This window comes from Ailuropoda melanoleuca, chromosome 18 (assembly GCF_002007445.2).
Source record: "Ailuropoda melanoleuca isolate Jingjing chromosome 18, ASM200744v2, whole genome shotgun sequence".
Lineage (NCBI taxonomy): Eukaryota > Metazoa > Chordata > Mammalia > Carnivora > Ursidae > Ailuropoda > Ailuropoda melanoleuca.
Genome location: NC_048235.1, coordinates 34,197,009 through 34,213,336, shown reverse-complemented (window position 1 = coordinate 34,213,336; position 16,328 = coordinate 34,197,009). Strand labels below are relative to the sequence as shown.

At 49.7% G+C, this 16,328-nt stretch overlaps 1 protein-coding gene across 1 annotated transcript in view; it reads left to right on the top strand.

The window, feature by feature from the left end:
* EIF4EBP1 (eukaryotic translation initiation factor 4E binding protein 1) overlaps positions 1-5,084 on the top strand; it is a 25,321-nt gene extending 20,237 nt beyond the window's left edge. The window contains exons 2-3 of the mRNA XM_002917228.4: positions 2,429-2,608; positions 4,600-5,084. Coding sequence (XP_002917274.1) covers positions 2,429-2,608; positions 4,600-4,631 — 212 coding nt within the window. The 3' untranslated portion in view covers positions 4,632-5,084. The remainder of the gene's footprint in view (positions 1-2,428; positions 2,609-4,599) is intronic.
* The last annotated feature ends 11,244 nt before the right edge of the window (positions 5,085-16,328 follow it).

The following is a 16,328-nucleotide window of genomic DNA, read 5'->3' as shown; positions in this document are numbered from 1 at the left end:
CTCTCTCTCTCTCTCTCAAATGAATAAATAAATAAAATCTAAAAAAAAAAGTCAGACACTTAACCGTCTGAGCCACCCAGGTGCTCCCCCACCCCAGTTCTTTTTTGAGACCATTGACTCTCCCAGCTCTTCGATTCCACTCTGATGGGGTCAGTTCCCTATTCTTTGGTGAACAAAGCAACAAAAAAGCAAAGCTGGAGGGAGGCAAGGACAGGGGAGATTCTTGTCAAGCCTCGAAGATTAAGAAACAGAGAAAAGTGGTCCATCTCTGAAGCCAGGGCATTTACCCTCGAGCAGAAGGCACTGCTGTTCTCCACTTGTAGCCCCCTGGGCTCCTAGGCACTCAGCCCTTCACGTTACAGATGAAGAAACTGAGGCCCAGACGGGGGAGGAGCAGAGGGCCTTGTGCACAGGGTCACACAGCTGGTTGTTAGCAGAGCCTCCGGGGCAGCCTGGGTTCTGTCCTTTGGCAGAAGGACCCCAACCCCGTGTACTCATACTCAGAGCTCAGGTGTGCAAACGGGTTCCTCTCCTGGGTGCCGCTCACAGAGAGGCCGGTGTTCAGCATCTAGACGTGGATCCCCTGTTGGAATGTCATTCACCGTAGCCCTTAAGTGGGGAAGACACTTGAGGTTTACGGATAAGGAAGGGCATTCCTGAAGTCTTTAAATCATGGCTTCTAAACTCCAGCACTCATATTCCATCAGCAGTCTGTATTGAACCTTGTCTTCTCTTTGTAAATATATTTAGTATTTGTCTTTATATCCTTTACCCTTTTAACTTAGTTTTTGTTATTTTATTCTATGTATTATTCATAACATATATACGATTACCATATTCAATGCTATCCTATCGTATATTAAAAGGAAACTTGATATCACGACTATATATGGCAAACCAGATTCGCTTACCATAAATAGAAGGTAACTATAAAAAGAAATATAATGACACCAAGACAGTTTTAAATTCTAGCTGGATTCCACTGCCTGCGGAAGGCTTTGAGCCTGAGGCCTGCTGTTTGTTGCAAAGGAAGTACCAGGAGTGTGAGGGAGGCGTTGGAGTCACGTTACTACTACCGTCCTGGTGCTCAGAGGTCATCCTGAGTAAACAAGGACCCAACAAGAATCACCTCTCACTAGTCACTGTTCTTTGATGAAATCAGCTGGGGCACAAGAATCCTGGGTCCTGGACTGTAGAAAATGTTCCTTCTTAAGGTATCACTCAGGCAACCGCTCTCCCAGGGTGTGTCCTGGGTGTGGTTTAAGGGTAGTGAATAGGGGCGCCTGGGTGGTGCAGTCGTTAAGCGTCTGCCTTCGGCTCAGGGCGTGATCCCGGCGTTATGGGGTCGAACCCCACATCAGGCTCCTCTGCTCTGAGCCAGCTTCTTCCTCTCCCACTCCCCCTGCTTGTGTTCCCTCTCTCGCTGGCTGTCTCTGTCTCTGTCAAATAAATAAATAAAGTCTTTAAAAAAAAAAATAAGGGTAGTGAATAACTCCGTGAGACTCGTCCTCACCCTCGGGTGATGCTCGGGAAAGGAGAGTGAAGAGGGAGTGGGTAGAACACAGACCATGTGCGAGCCCTGAGTGCAGTGACACATGAGAGCAGGCGTCACAGGGGAGACGGGCTTAGCAGGAGAGCCTTTGGGGGGACGAGCCCATGCGTCACTCCTGTCCGCAAAGCCCAGGCGGGAAGAGTCCTCATTGTTACTAGTTTGAGGGAATCACTAAATTTTCTGTTTGCTCATCAGTGAAATGGAGTTATAGATTCTGGATAGCCCATGAGGGTAAGGATTGAACTGAAAAATGAATAAAAAGGTACCTTCTTGGGGCGCCTGGGTGGCTCAGTTGGTTAAGGGTCTGCCTTGGGCTCGGGTCATGGTCCCGGGGTCCTGGAATGAAGCCCTGCCTTCGTGCTCTCTCTTTCTCTCTCTGCAGTATTGGGTATGACTGTCCCGAGCAATAACACTGAGCACTGATGAGGTAGGTGAGTTGATGGGCTTTAAGGAGAGAGCCCAGGATGTGCTGATCCGAGGGGAGAAGGTGCAGCGTGGTGGGCTGTCCGGCCTCTTCCATCAGAGCGCGCACATGATGGGGTTGGTGGTTCAGAGGCAACAGAGTAGGGCTGCAGCCAGACACCTGATTCTGCCGATTCTGCCTTTGCTCCTCCCTTTTTTTGTTGTTTTTTTGCTTTCTTTGTTTACTGAGTAAACTCTACCCCCAAGGTGGGGCTCGAACTCACAACCCCAAGATCAAGAGCCATGTGCTCTGCCGACTGAGCCAGCCAGGCACCCCAGCCTCACTCCTTCTTGATCCGACTTTTACAGAAAAGCTTGCTGCCTCTGCGACAGCCATGCCTCAGAGAAGTGGAAAATAAGCAGGCGGGAGGTTTGAGATGGCTTTGTCAACGTCCCTGCCCCCGCCCCCTCTAGGTACCAGGATCATCTACGACCGGAAGTTCTTGATGGAGTGTCGGAACTCGCCTGTGACCAAAACACCTCCGCGGGACCTGCCCACCATTCCCGGGGTCACCAGCCCCGCCAGCGAGGAGCCCCCCACAGAGCCCAGCCAGAACCACCTGCGCCACAGCCCAGAAGATAAGCCGACTGGTGGTGAGTGACGGGGCTGGCCAGGCTCCTCCTCAGGAAGGGAATGTCTGTAGCTGGTGGAGCGCCTTCAAAGGGGACATTTCAGGGAGGGGAATGGTGGTCGCTGCCCCACCCTCTGTGGAGCCCCTCAGAGACCAGACGTGGGGTGGGGGTGGGGGTAGAACTTTCAGCGGTACTGACTTTCCCCATGAAAGGGGTCCAAGAACTCCAGGAGAGGTGATTTGGCCCCATCAGGTAATCTAATTAGTGGGGAGCTTGTTTGAAATGAGGGGGGTCCACACAGCAGCTTTCATAAGCATGACCCTTGGTATAATTGTCGCTGAAGCATTTCCTCGTGTCTGCCACACTCGGGACACACCCATGATGTGCGTGTGCAGGACACGACTCACCAAAGATAGGGTAAACTTGCCCTCTAGGAAATTACATGTCTACTGGATCAGAGAGGCGTCCGGGCTGCCTCCTGTCAGGGTGTTGATCCACTGGTGGATTCTCGATGAAGACGGATAGAAACAAGGCAACCGGTTGTTTCTGCCGGTTTGACACGGGGCGGCTAGGCCCTTCCCTGTACCTCAGCCCACCTTCCCCGAGTAGCCAGAGCGACCCCCCGGGGAGGTGTGTGGGAATGCACTCTGTGTGGAAGCGTGACTAGCTCGCCAGAGCATCTCAGCTCTCCTGCTGGGGGATGATCAAGTGTAAGGACTTGCAGACAACCTGAGTTAGATTGGAACCCGATGACCCTTCATCCGGAAGGCAGTGGACCAAGGCCAGACAGGAAGCGGCTGGGACCTCAGGCTGGGCTGGCCCTGCTGACAGCAGCAGAGTCCACCTACCCAGGGCCTGCAGGATGTGATTCATAATTACCCTGGGAATCCCACAGCCCATGACAGGCAGCCCTTGCCTCACCTTGCAGACTTGGGGAGCAGTGGGAAGTGGGGGGTATGCTTGGGCACACACACAGTGGTGTGAAGGACAGCTCTAGGCAGCGTGGCCACCCGCCTTTCATTAAAGGGTGCAGAGAAGGATGGATAGGTTCATGTGTTGGGTTCCATGGTGCTTGCCACCCACCCCATTTTGCCCCAAGTTGAGGGTGGAGGTAGTCACACCCGACATTGTGGAATCTTTACTACCTGACGGCTGTGCAAACCCCTCCCAGTTTCTGGGGCTGCGCTCACCCATAGCAAATGCAGAGTTGGCCCTGAGGGGCCCCAGGCTGACAACCCTGAACCCACAGTAATGGCCTAAGAGTTCCCATTGTGATGGTGAGTGATGGACATAATTTTTCATTTTGCTTAACGGGATATTAGCCAAAGCTCTTAGCCTTGGACCATGTATTTGTATAAATATAACCAGAAGAAGTGGCCGGTTTCCCTGTGGGGGCCAGGGCAGGCATCTCAGTATATAGGACCTCAAAGCAGCCTTACCCAGGAGATCATGAATGAGGCAGCTCCATTTAAGAACACAACCTCGTGCAGCTTGAGTTTCTTGGAGATTTTTGTGGAAAGAGTTCGGGTGAGGGCAGTGAGTAGCTGAGTTCCCAGAATAACTCCTTTACTGCAGAGTCAGGCTGTTCTGTGGGCAGCTGGACATAGCTTAGTAGGTTGTATTACCATCTTCTAAACCACGGTTTGGATACATGCTCAAAAAAGTTTTATGTTTAAGGAACATTCTTCTGTGAGGTTGTATTTATACCAAAGCCAAGTAACCATTCACTCTTATTAAAAACAATGAAAATTGTAAAAAATTCAGGACTGTCACTTCTCCTGTGGGGAGACCCAGTCTCTGCTTTTCCTTTAGGATTGGGGAAGAGAGCACAGCTGGACCTTCAGGCCTGTTTCCAGAAATTCCTAGTGGAGTCCTGCCCTCCCTCCATTCTCCTTGGCCCCTTCTCTTGTAGGAACAACAAAATGAAAAATAACACCTCTCCCTGGCCTCTAAAACGTGAGCCCTATCATTCTCCCGTTGCTTACCTGGCCGTCTGTCCCTTCTCTCCCCAGGTGAAGAGTCACAGTTTGAGATGGACATTTAAAGGACCAGCCACTGAATCGAGCAATGCCTCTGGGTCCCCCTGGCCCTTCTCAGGAGAAGAGTCACACCAGCCAGGCCTTTTGGGAGTCATAATCCTGGGCAGGCGTTGAGTATGGGGTCGGCCCTCCCGGCCCTCTGCTCCCTCACTCAGGGCACCTGCCCCCCCCTTCCTCTTCCAGAACACCAGCGGATACCTCCATGTGCCTCCGTTCATGCAGGTGCTGCCACCCTAAGGGCAGTGACTCTCGTGAGCACACCCTGCAGCCCAGGGCCAGGATAGGACGTGGAGGAGCCCTTCTGAGTGATTATCCAGCTCTTCCGGCCCCATCCTCTGGGGGCGCACCCACCCCTCCCTTCGGTTGGTGTGCGTGGGAAAACTCCCCTCCCCCTCCTTCCCCAAGAGAGGAAATAAAAGCCACCTTCACCCTAGGGCCAAGAGTTGGCCCCTGTCTGAGCTCTTTTCAACTCCATATGGATAACTAACACCAGCTACTATTTGTACGGTGCTTCTAAGCACTTTCCTGTACATTATCTCATTTGATTCTCACACTGAACCTAGAAGGTAAGTAGACTAAGCGTTATCTTCATTGTACCGCTCGGAAGACTGGCTCCGGGAAGTAAAACGCACACCAGTAGAGGACAGATGGGACTGGCTTTGAGCTGTGTGCTGCTCTCTCCAGCTCCTGTTGTTGGTGGTGGGTGCAGTTTCTTTCCTGGGCTCTGTCCCTCAAGCCTGTCAAGTGACCCCGTCACCTTCGTTCTGGCACGCATTCCCTGCAAGAGTCCAAGGGAAAAATCTGAGCCTTGGATGACAGAGTGTCTTTGACCTAGGCACCCCTCATATTTGTCCAGCGATCCCTTTGTGTGAGCTGTGTGGGGACACAAACATTAAACAAGTGCCCGGCCTTGAGGATTTCACTGAAACATACGATTGCCCAGAAGGAAAGGTAGTGTAAAAGAGATCGTATAGGATTGGTTATCCGAGAATGGTCCATGCAAGTAGGGGCTTCACGGAGGTGATGCTGCAGCTGGGGTCCTGAGAAGGAGTGGGCTGAGGCGAGGCAGGGGCCTAGTATTGCCAAGGTCGAGTGGTCTTGGGGAACCAGGGCGTATCAGGACAAGACATCTAGTCGCCCACTTCAGCCAGAGCCGGCAATCTGTGTGGTTGGGGACGGCTTTTATAAATGGCCATAAAAGGGCCAGATTTCTAAGGGTCTTGAATGCCGGGCAGAGGTCCTGCTGAGAAGCGGCAGGTGTTTCTCATTACAGGATATGCTGGGGGTGGATGGCCTTTGGCCAAAAGACATCGGCTGTCCTGGACCCTACTGAACTCCTAGCACGTGTCAATCTGCCGTTTGGGGAGCAGCAGACCTTAGTGGTCAAGTCCTTTGCCTGGCCTTTTCTACAGCTGAGTTGGAGTCCCCGCCCCTCACAAGGACTGTGAAGGCAGCTGGAATCCAATGGCCTGGTGAGGGCATGTGGAAGGGCCCGTCTCTAGTGGCATGCTGGCTTCAGGCACTCCGTATACGCTTTTCATACAGATAGAAAGCGGGACTGGGGAGGGGCCGCCACCAGAGCAAAGACAACAACTAAAGCTCCAACGAGGATCAGGAGAGAGACCAATCAACCTTCCCAGTCCCTCAGCTTTCCAGTAAAAGCATCCAACCTGAGGTCTTGCTCACAAGTCTACATGATATGTCCATTCCCCTTGGTTCTACGTCTTACCGTCCAAAAAAATAGGCTTCTCTGACAATAAAATCATTTACAAGTTGTACGCCTTTCCCACTGAGCACAAGTATCCTCCAGAAAACCCAGGTGTTTTTAAAGATTGATTTATTTTAGAGCAAGCATGAGCGGGGTGGTGGGTGGGGGGAGAGGGAGAGGGAGAATCCTCAAGCTGACTCCCCACTGAGCACAGACCCTGATGGGGAAGGGGATGGGGCTGGATCCCAGGACCCTGAGATCATGACCTGAGTCAAAACCCAGAGCCAGCTGTTTAACCGACTAAGACATCCAGGCACCCGCCTTGGGCATTATTTTAGCTGGGTGGTATGAAGCGGTGAAGATCGATGACAGAAGGCTCCCGTGGTCCAATTTAATATCCCAGTGTACTGAGTCTTAAAGCTTTTGTAGAGATGCTCTAGGAAACCATCAGAGTTTGGCTTGGGAACCCAGGGACAACTGGGGGACAGCTGCCACATGCTGTGAGCCAGGGAATACAAAGAAGTGTTTTAGGCCACGGTATGTGTGCGTGAAGTATTACGGCCTGCTCGGGAGATGCGCAGTACTGCGGATAGTAGAAGGACACCTAGAAATGTCATAGAGCAATACTTATACGTGGTTGTCCAGTACGTGGCAGTTGGCAGATGCCATGGGTTAAGGGAATCTGAGAAACCTTCAGAGAGGAGGAGGGACTTTATAGGACCCTATGTAGGGTAGGACTTGAATTTAGGAAGGGCCTTCCTGGGTAAGGAACGGCCTGAGATGCAGGGGCCAAGAGCAGTTTAGCTGGAGGAGTGTTAACACCGTTGGGTTTTCTCATGTGGATGAAGAGGCTGAGCCCGGACGGTGGGGTCTGCAATAGTCTCTCCTGGGAAAGGAGGCTCGATGGCACTTGGTGAGGTGGAAGAAGGAGAGACATGTCCTGGAGGTTTCTGGTCGGGGTGGCCCAGGAGAGGTTGGAAGGGAATGGCAGGTTAGCAGCTGCACCGAGTAAACAGCGAGAGGGCCAGAACCAGAACCTTGGGGAATGATTCCAGGGAGCACGAGTGCAGTAGGGACCTGATCCACCAATGATTTTCCAACCTCCTTGCTGCTGTTGGTACAGCTGTGGGCATCCCTCCGACTCTCAGGAAGCCAGACAAGGTCGTCTTTCTACCAGCACCCTTTGGTGAGACATTCACCGTGGAAGTGACTCAAGGAAGGGCCCAAGGCCACAGTCTACCAAGGAATCCCTTGGTCTGAAAACCAGTACTTCAGGAGGGGCAGGGTTCATTCATAGACCCGCAATGGTCTTTTCCAGCTAAATCCAGCCTCAGTGGGATTTAACAAGCCATTGCTAAGCCTCTTATCCTGCCCAGAAGCACGCTAGACCTTGAGGCAATACAGGAGAATGTCAGGACATCGAGGAGGCACGATGATGAAGTGCGTGTAAGCGGGTGAGAGCAGGACAGGAGCCACGGAAGATTGCGAAGGCCGGGTGGGCTGCGGGGGAAACTACGGGAGCAAAGGCCATGTGTCTGGAACAGACACAGTGTGCATGGGAATGTCATGTGAGGCTCCAGTGTGTTCTGTAGCGCAAAGTAAGTTTAGATAGCCTAAGATTAGATTATTGGGAGGGAAAAGCCATTAATTGAATGCCTTCTGTATGCCTGGAGCTTTACTACAATCTTATGGCCCCAACAACATAGAGTTGTTGTTTTTTTTAAGGTAGATGTTTTTATTCCCGTTTTACTTATGTCCGTGGTGGCTGTGTGTCGGAATTAGGATTCCAGCTTCTATCTGTCCAGCTCCAAAGCCCACGCACGCTCTTTATAGCACACTGGTTGGAACTGAGGCCCAGGTTCCGGAGATTCTGAGCCTTAGACACTAGGATGTCGGTTGGTGGTATTAGAATAAGGCAGTGCCGGACTGGTGTTAAGGTGAATCAGGTGAAGGTGACCAGAGCCAGGCAGCTTTTCGGACGTTCAGTGGATTGTTCAGAATTAGGGGGTAGGAATGGGGGGTGAAAACCAAGGAGTGAAAGAAGATAGGTAGCGTGTTCTCGTTTATGCAAGCGCTATTTATTGAGTTCCTACTGTATACCTGTGTGCAGGCACTGAATCACTGGAGACAAAGCATTGGGCACAATGAAGCTCTGCTTTCCAGACGCTGACCTCGCGGAGGTCACATACATTTAGGGATTGAGGCCGCGCGTGATTCTTGTCTTGGATATTCAGCTTTCATTGCTGAAATCACAAACCTGTTCTCCTCAAAATGAGGTTCAGAACTTAGCCAATGCTCCCTCCCGTCCTAAGCAGAGGACACGTGCCCCTCACTGTGGGACAATGAATCCTGCAAGGAAGAGCCAGCTCCCCTGTGACAGGCAGTAGACACCTCAGTTTCTGGAAATAACGAGAACAAAGCCTCCCTCCTCATCTGCAGCAGGTTAAATCTACAAGACAAGGGGAGGAAACAGCAGATGAATTGAGGGAAAGTATAATCCCTGAAGATGAGGTTTTCATGGATGTACACATTCCAAAGAATATGACTTGAGTGTATTCAGCAGGGAGGGAGGGGACCCAGTGGCCAGACTGGAAGTGATTCCCTCATTCCCCCTGATGTTCGAGGCTATAGCCCGGGGTGCCGGTTTTTAAAGGAAGACCTTTGAGCTGTCGTTTGTTCCGTTTTCTCAGGTTCTCTATAGGAAAGGTTTCTGAGGTTCCAGCTGCAATACTCAAGTTCGTGCTGCCTCCTGCTGGAAGAGTTCGTTAGAACAAGGAAGGAAGCCTACATCTCCGTTATTCTGTCCCATCTAGTTAGGTGAGGGAAAGTGAGGGGTGCCACAGGTATCCACATTATCTCAAGATTATGCGACTGGCCCCTCATTCCCTGAGAAGCATACTGGGGGACAAGTTTTCCAGACAGCGTGACCAGAGGTGTATGGGGGGCAGAACCAGGAGTAGCGTAAAAACACTTCTGCACGGCTCAGACCTTATTTGGGACAAGCTGGTGACAACCCTGCCTCCCCCCTCCAGCCAAACACAGCCATGCAGGTGGCCGTACTGCCTTCGGACCTCAACTCAGCACTCACCAACAGTAGCCAGGTGGCTCCATCCACCTAGGAGTTTACTCTTGCATGGCTTCTCAACTTGAACTTTCACCAGTAGGTTGCATTTAAACCTTTTCTGAGTCACTCCACCCTAACATGGGAGAAATAAGACTGCCTTTCAAAAGGACAGGACTCTGAACTGTTAAAAACGCTTTCCTTAGGCTCTATCAGGATAGGTTCAGATTTGCACTGGAATCATGGATATAAATGTAGCTGTCACTCAGGTCGTCCCGTCCCCCAACCCCTGGAACAGTTTCAGCTCCTGAGCCCTTGAGGAACCACCAAGAAGCCCATCCAGAGCTGTGTTTCCTGGCTCCTGAACTGAGCTTCTTAACTCAAACAAAGGACATTTGCAACATACTAGAAAGCTCTGATGTCCTAAGTAGTGGCATCAAACTCAAACACTCAGTAAGCCTGGTGAACTTTGTCTCCCTTTTACTCCATTCACTCACAAATTATGCTACTGGTACTGATTTGGGGGGAAAGCAGCATGACTTCCTCTCTCCTTTCCTCCATAGATGGCATCTAAAACCAGATCGGCTTTTTCAGTACAAGGGGCCCAGAGGCCAAAGAGGATGTTTATGTGAACACCTTGTAGTGTGTGTGAGCTTTGGCTCATTACCTCCACCTATTCAGCCCTGGGTTTGGGAGATCTCAAACCACAAAGGAAGATGGCACCGCCATTTTTTTTTTTTTTTTTTTTGCGCTGTAGTCAAGATATAATTGGAAATGCCATTCAGTCACCAGTGGATAGTCCCTCCATTGACAGGATTTGGCACCGCTCCAACCAGAACATACTTTCAACCACTGACTCTTCCTTCCCTCCTGGAGACTCCAATTCTTTCTTCTTTATCTCAGACGTGACAGCTCCCTTCGTGTTCCTCCAGGGTTGAAGACAAGCCTTCACCAACAAGAAGATGTTATCAGCCCAAGGGAGAGCTGTTGCTCCTGACCCGTCGAAACAGCTGGCCTGCCATGTGTCGCGTTTGCATGGAAGCTACACAAACTATATGTGACCGATGGGTATTTGGATCCAGTGAGGGGTGGGTAGCAGAGGGCCCTGGCTCTTGGGTCTGCATCGTGAAAACTTAAATCCCTGAGTGAACAACTGCATTAAAGTTTATAGTTCAGTCAGAAGCTTTCTTTTGTCAGGGAAGGGAGAGAAAGGAGATGGTAATATTGTCTCTCCCCGGGAGTCTTCATGGACTCCTGAATGAGGCAAGCTCACTCTCATCGCACCTGCTTCAATTCTCCTCTGATAACTGCTGTCCTCTTGACCTTTCCAGATATCCCAGTTTCTTGTACTCCACAGCTTCTTCACTCTTCTTCAACTCTGAGCTCCTGACTATGCCTCATCCCCTGCAATTCCAACAGAGCAACCATCTACCATGTTCTGTCAGAACTCACTGTGTCTAGAACAAGGGAAGATTTTAACGTCACTCTTTCCCCACCCACCTTTCTGGCCTCCGGTATCCCACAGGGACTCTCACCAGAGAAACTCCTATCTACCCCATGCATTGTAAACAGTCTCCATCACAGAGGAACTGTGGGAGGGAAGGGAGCATCTTTCTGCCTGGAGGCACACACCCCCCCAGCACTCAAAATGGGCCTTGAACTTTCAACACTTGTTCCTCCGCTGTCACTCTCTTGCCCATCATCCCGCTACAGCAGTGATGCTCAAACATTAGAGGGCGTCAGAACAACTTGGAGATCTTGTTAAGACACATTGCTAGGCTCGCCCCCCGAGTCTGATTCAGTAGGTCTGGAGTGGAGCCTGAGAATTTACATCTCTAGGAAGTTCCCAGATGATTCTGATGCTGCTAGTCCTGGGACCACACTTTGAGAACCACTGAGTTACATAATCTGAGGGTGTCAGCTCTGTTGGTCCAAACTATCCCAGCAAGCTTGCATCCACTACAAAGGTCAGAGTGGAGAATCAGCCATTAGGTGCCCTGTGCCCTTGGGTAAGCAACGGCAACTTATTTCCAAACTCCTCAGACTCCAGAGGACCCCCCTTGCTGAACCCTCTGGCCACTTTTGCCCCGTGGGGCTGCTGGCGCCTTTGGCCTTAGTGGGAAGATCCTTCACAGGAGACATAGTTCCGTTCATTCAACAAATATTTCCCGAGTGCCTTCTGTGTGCGGGGCACTGTTCTAGGTGTGTGGGATACACCAGTGAGCAAAACACAAAAATCCCCACCCAGGGGGAGCTTACTTTTTTTCTAATGAAAAGAAGAATAAAACCCTTTTTACTGTTTTTAGGACTCAGATATCTGGTTACTGGAGTAATCAGGAGTGTTTGGTTAACTCTGTTTATATACACAAGAGATTAAGGACCAAGAGCTCGGGCAGAAACTAAAGGCTCCACTGAGGTGAACCACCACAATAATTATCTTCATCTTTTAAAAATCACAACAAATACAATGTTTTTTGTTTCGCTTTTGGGTTTTTTTGCTTTATAGATGATAGAAAAATGTGGAGGTATGGGGGGGGGCAGCAAAATCCTGGACATCTGACCCGCTGCTTTTTTTTCAGAAAGGGCCCAGAAACTTTTGGCAAAGGTACGGGGATGGGACATGCTTTTTCCCCACAAATTCTCTCCCCTGGGGACAGGAGGCCCTCTGGTAATTAAGAACCCTCTATGTAAAGGACAAATACAGTGCTTCTGAAGGGCCAACACTTGAATCTTTGCCAGTGTTAGAGATGTGAATCTTGGTCCACCACTCAAGTTAGCAAGGAATGGGACTATATAATCCAACATAATTTCTCTGTATATTCTCTTCACATTTTTTTCTATTTTTTTAAAAGATTTTATTTATTTATTTGACAGAGAGAGACAGCCAGCGAGAGAGGGAACACAGGCAGAGGGAGTGGGAGAGGAAGAAGCAGGCTCCCAGCAGAGGAGCCTGATGCGGGGCTCGATCCCAGGACTCTGGGATCACGCCCTGAGCTGAAGGCAGATGCTTAACGACTAAGCCACCCAGGCGCCCCTCTTCACATTTCTTTTTATAATCCGACAAAGTTCTCCTGAACTTTGTACTAGCGGGGTGGTATACCTAAGCTTCACCCCCAAGGCATCCGCTGAGCCTTCCCTTGCCCCATCTGGTGTTCAGTGATGGGCCCACGTAGGGCACTGAAGGCCTGGCCCCTTCCACTCCAGCAGCCCCCTCTACTACTTCTGGGCCAGGTTAGAGGGTGTGGGAGTCATCCTGTCTCCCCTGTGCCGCACTAGGGCACCGAAATCTCCACAAGGCTCAGTTCCAGGCTATCTAGACTTACCCTACAGTCATGGTGCAGCCCTTTCTCATCTTCTAGGTAATCTACGTAGGGATAGAAGTATGTATCCCAAGTGTCTTAGTTATGAGTCCTTTCTGTACCTCTAGGGAACGTGGATGACTGTTTCACCTTGCCCTATCACTCCTTCAGTCAATGAAGCACAGGGCAACCATGGTTGCACATTAGAACCACATAGGAAGCTTTTTTTAAGCTATCGATACCAGGATCCCTCTTTAACAAGGTCGAATTGTATTGGCCAAGGGGCATTGCCTGTTTTTTTGTAAAGCTCCTCAGGTGATTTTAAGGTATAGCCAGGGTTAAGCACTATGTGGGAAGGAAGAGGGGTTGTGGCAAAAAGCCTAAAGGGGGAAAAGGAAAGACAGGAGATCATTACTGTTCGGAATTATTCTGCTGCATCAGCTACTAGGTAAAAATGGTGACTTATTACCAACCGTACACAAAGCCCTGTTGCAAGGGATCACATGAGAGAAGCTAGCGGGGAGGTGAAATAGGGTTAGAAATACTCTCCTCCCGGGGGCGCCTGGGTGGCACAGTGTCTGCCTTCGGCTCAGGGCGTGATCCCGGCGTTATGGGATCGAGCCCCACATCAGGCTCCTCCGCTCTGAGCCAGCTTCTTCCTCTCCCACTCCCCCTGCTTGTGTTCCCTCTCTTGCTGGCTGTCTCTATCTCTGTCGAATAAATAAATAAAATCTTTAAAAAAAAGAAATACTCTCCTCCCCGCCACACTAGCATCCCTGCCACACCTGGGAGCTTGTTAGAAATGCAAGAACCTCAGGCCCTGCCCCCAGGCTCTCAGTATCTGCAAAGTACTGCTCCAAGCCACAACTTTGTAAGAGCAGACCCTTGGGAGGAGGAAGGTCTGGAACTGGGTTTTTAAGCTGCAGAGCTTTCTGGGAAGCTTCATTCTTGGAGAGAAGGGCAAGAAAATACTCATGCGAGAAGTTAGTATGGCTGCTTGTTGGAGCAACAAAACGGACACAGCTTGGGCACGTTTCTGGAGTGAGAAGTAATCCGGGAACAGTTAGAAACCGGCTCATATATGTCTTGGTTTTCTCCTTAAATGAGAAGAAAATCTTCAGTTCCTTAAGGGTCTGGAACATCTTTTCTCGGCTTAACAGATGATAGAAGTAGGTTAGTTCACTTCAACACTTACCCTGGGAAAATTACTTTGGTTTAGTTCCTATACGTTCTTAAAAATGTGTTCACCATTTCTTTTTTTAAGGATTTTATTTATCTGAGAGAGAGAGAGAGAAAGAGCACAGAGGGAGGGTGAAAGGGGGAAGCAGACTCCATGCTGAGCAGTGAGCCCAATGCGATGGGATGAGTGGCTCGATGCCAGGACCCTGAGACTAGAACTGAGCCAAAGGCAGATGCTTAACCAACTGAGCCACCCAGGAGCCCCATGTGTTCACCTTTTCTGATTACAAATCCAATTCATTGAAAAATCTAAGATACTGCAGAAGTATATTACAGAAAATCTCTGTAATCACCTCCATTCCCTCAGAGATAACCACTGATAAAAGCTATAATCCAGGTTTCTTTTTTTGTATATACTAACATACAAAAGTCAGATCACAACATAATAGTTCTTTTTTCTTTTTTAAAAAGTTTATTTATTAAAGTAATCTCTACACCCAATGTGGTGTGCGAACCCACAACCCCAAGATCAAGAGTCTCACGTTCTACCGACTGAGCCAGCCAGGAGCCCTATTAACTTTAATCCAAAATAATTAAATCCCATGGGGTGAAACAATACCGTCTTGAAACTTGGTTTTTAACATTTGCCGTTCAAGCCAGAGGGAGAAGCTCAAGTAAAGAAAAGAGACAAAAGTGACATGCATGCAGGGTGGGGTGCTTTTGAACATTTTAGAGAAGCCAATTATTCACAAGACATCATGGTTTGTTAGAAATGAGATGATCGCCTGTTTAACTTCATACAGGTGAACAACCAGGATTATGGACACTGCATCTACAATAAAATGTTCTTATTTGCAGCTGAGGACTATTGAATCACATACACTCATATAAAGACTGTGAGAAGCAAGGTTTCCAGGGGAAAATAACTTAGATATGAGTTTTCTTTTTCTCTTAAAGATTTTATTTATTTGAGAGAGAGAGCGTGAGTGAGCATGAGTGGGGGGAGGGGACATAGAGGGAGAAGCAGGCTCCCCCACGGAGCAGGGAGGCCAGTGATGAGGGGCTCAATCCCAGGACCCTGGGATCATGACCTGAGCCGAAGGCAGACACTTAACCGGCTGAGCCACCCAGGCGCCCGAGATGTAATGCACATGGATGCAAGAAGGGGGTGGGGGGCAAACCACATGGAGGGAAGCAGGACCCTAGAGATCTGAAGATGGGATGGGGTATCCTGAGAACGGTGGGTTCCAACAGGACTGGGGCTCATTTCCTGGGCACTCTTAAACACAGAACTGAGCTTTTCTGAAAGGCAGTAAGTAGCTTGCTAAGGAAAGATGCAGTGCTGCAGAGGTATCGAACGACGGGCCGGGCTGAATTGGAGTAGGAAACCCTGAACGCTGAACCAGTAATCCTAGTGAGGCGAACAACTGCAACAGGCCGGAGGGAGGCAAGACTGAGAAGGCACAAATCTCCAGACAAATCTGGAGAAGAGCGAGAAAGGAGACAGGTCTTTTTTTTAAGCCTTTATTTACTACTTTAAGTATTTTTATTTATTTTTGCGAGAGAGAGAGAGAGAGAGAGAGAGAGAGAGAGAGAGAGGGAGAGAATGACAGAGATTGAGAATGAGAAGAGGGGGAGAGGCAGAGAGAGAAGCAGGCTCCCGATGAGCAGGGAGCCCGACGCGAGATGCAATCCCGACATCATCGTGACCTGAGCCAAAGGCAGATGCTGAACCCAATGAGCCACCCAGGCGCCCCTAAGCCTTCATTTACTTCTGATTTGAGCAACACTTGCACACTGTCAGACACTTGGAAAACAGAGAGGCGAGAATAAGAGGCAGTCTTTATCAACCCACTGCTCAAGAATGACAATTGTGAGCCTTCTGAATACTGTCTGAGGATGAGAGAATGGGCTCCATATTTTCACCAGGGCCAGGCGAATCGCGGACCCTTGAGCAGGCAGCTGGAGACAGCTTTCTGGCAAGCTAGGGGAGTTCTAAAAATGTGAAGTTTTTCCCATTTATCTATCCTAAACTTCTAACCCGGTGTTATTAGTGATTTTAGTTAACCTTTATCTTGAGCAGCTGCCAGTGAGGGGGATGCCTTGCTTTCCAATTGTAGAAATTAGGTCTGGTTCCACCTTAGCCTCACCCATTTTTACCCACAGGTGAGCAGGCTCTGCAATTCTCCTAAAATCTTGAAACTCAAATATTGTCCGATTTCAACCTCTCCCCATTCCAGTTCCTGCCTTCTCATCCAGACTTCTGGATGCTGAATTCCCCCTTTTCCCTGTCTTTCTGCTTTCTCCCATGCCATGGTTAATCATCCGAACTGCTTTCTTGCTGTCATCTTTGATTGCCTTTTCTCCTGGCCCTTACTTTTAGCTGCCGGGCAAAACCGAAAACTCAAGACTGTTTCATCTTCGCTGCCATATAGCCTAGTGCTGTTGCAGGAAC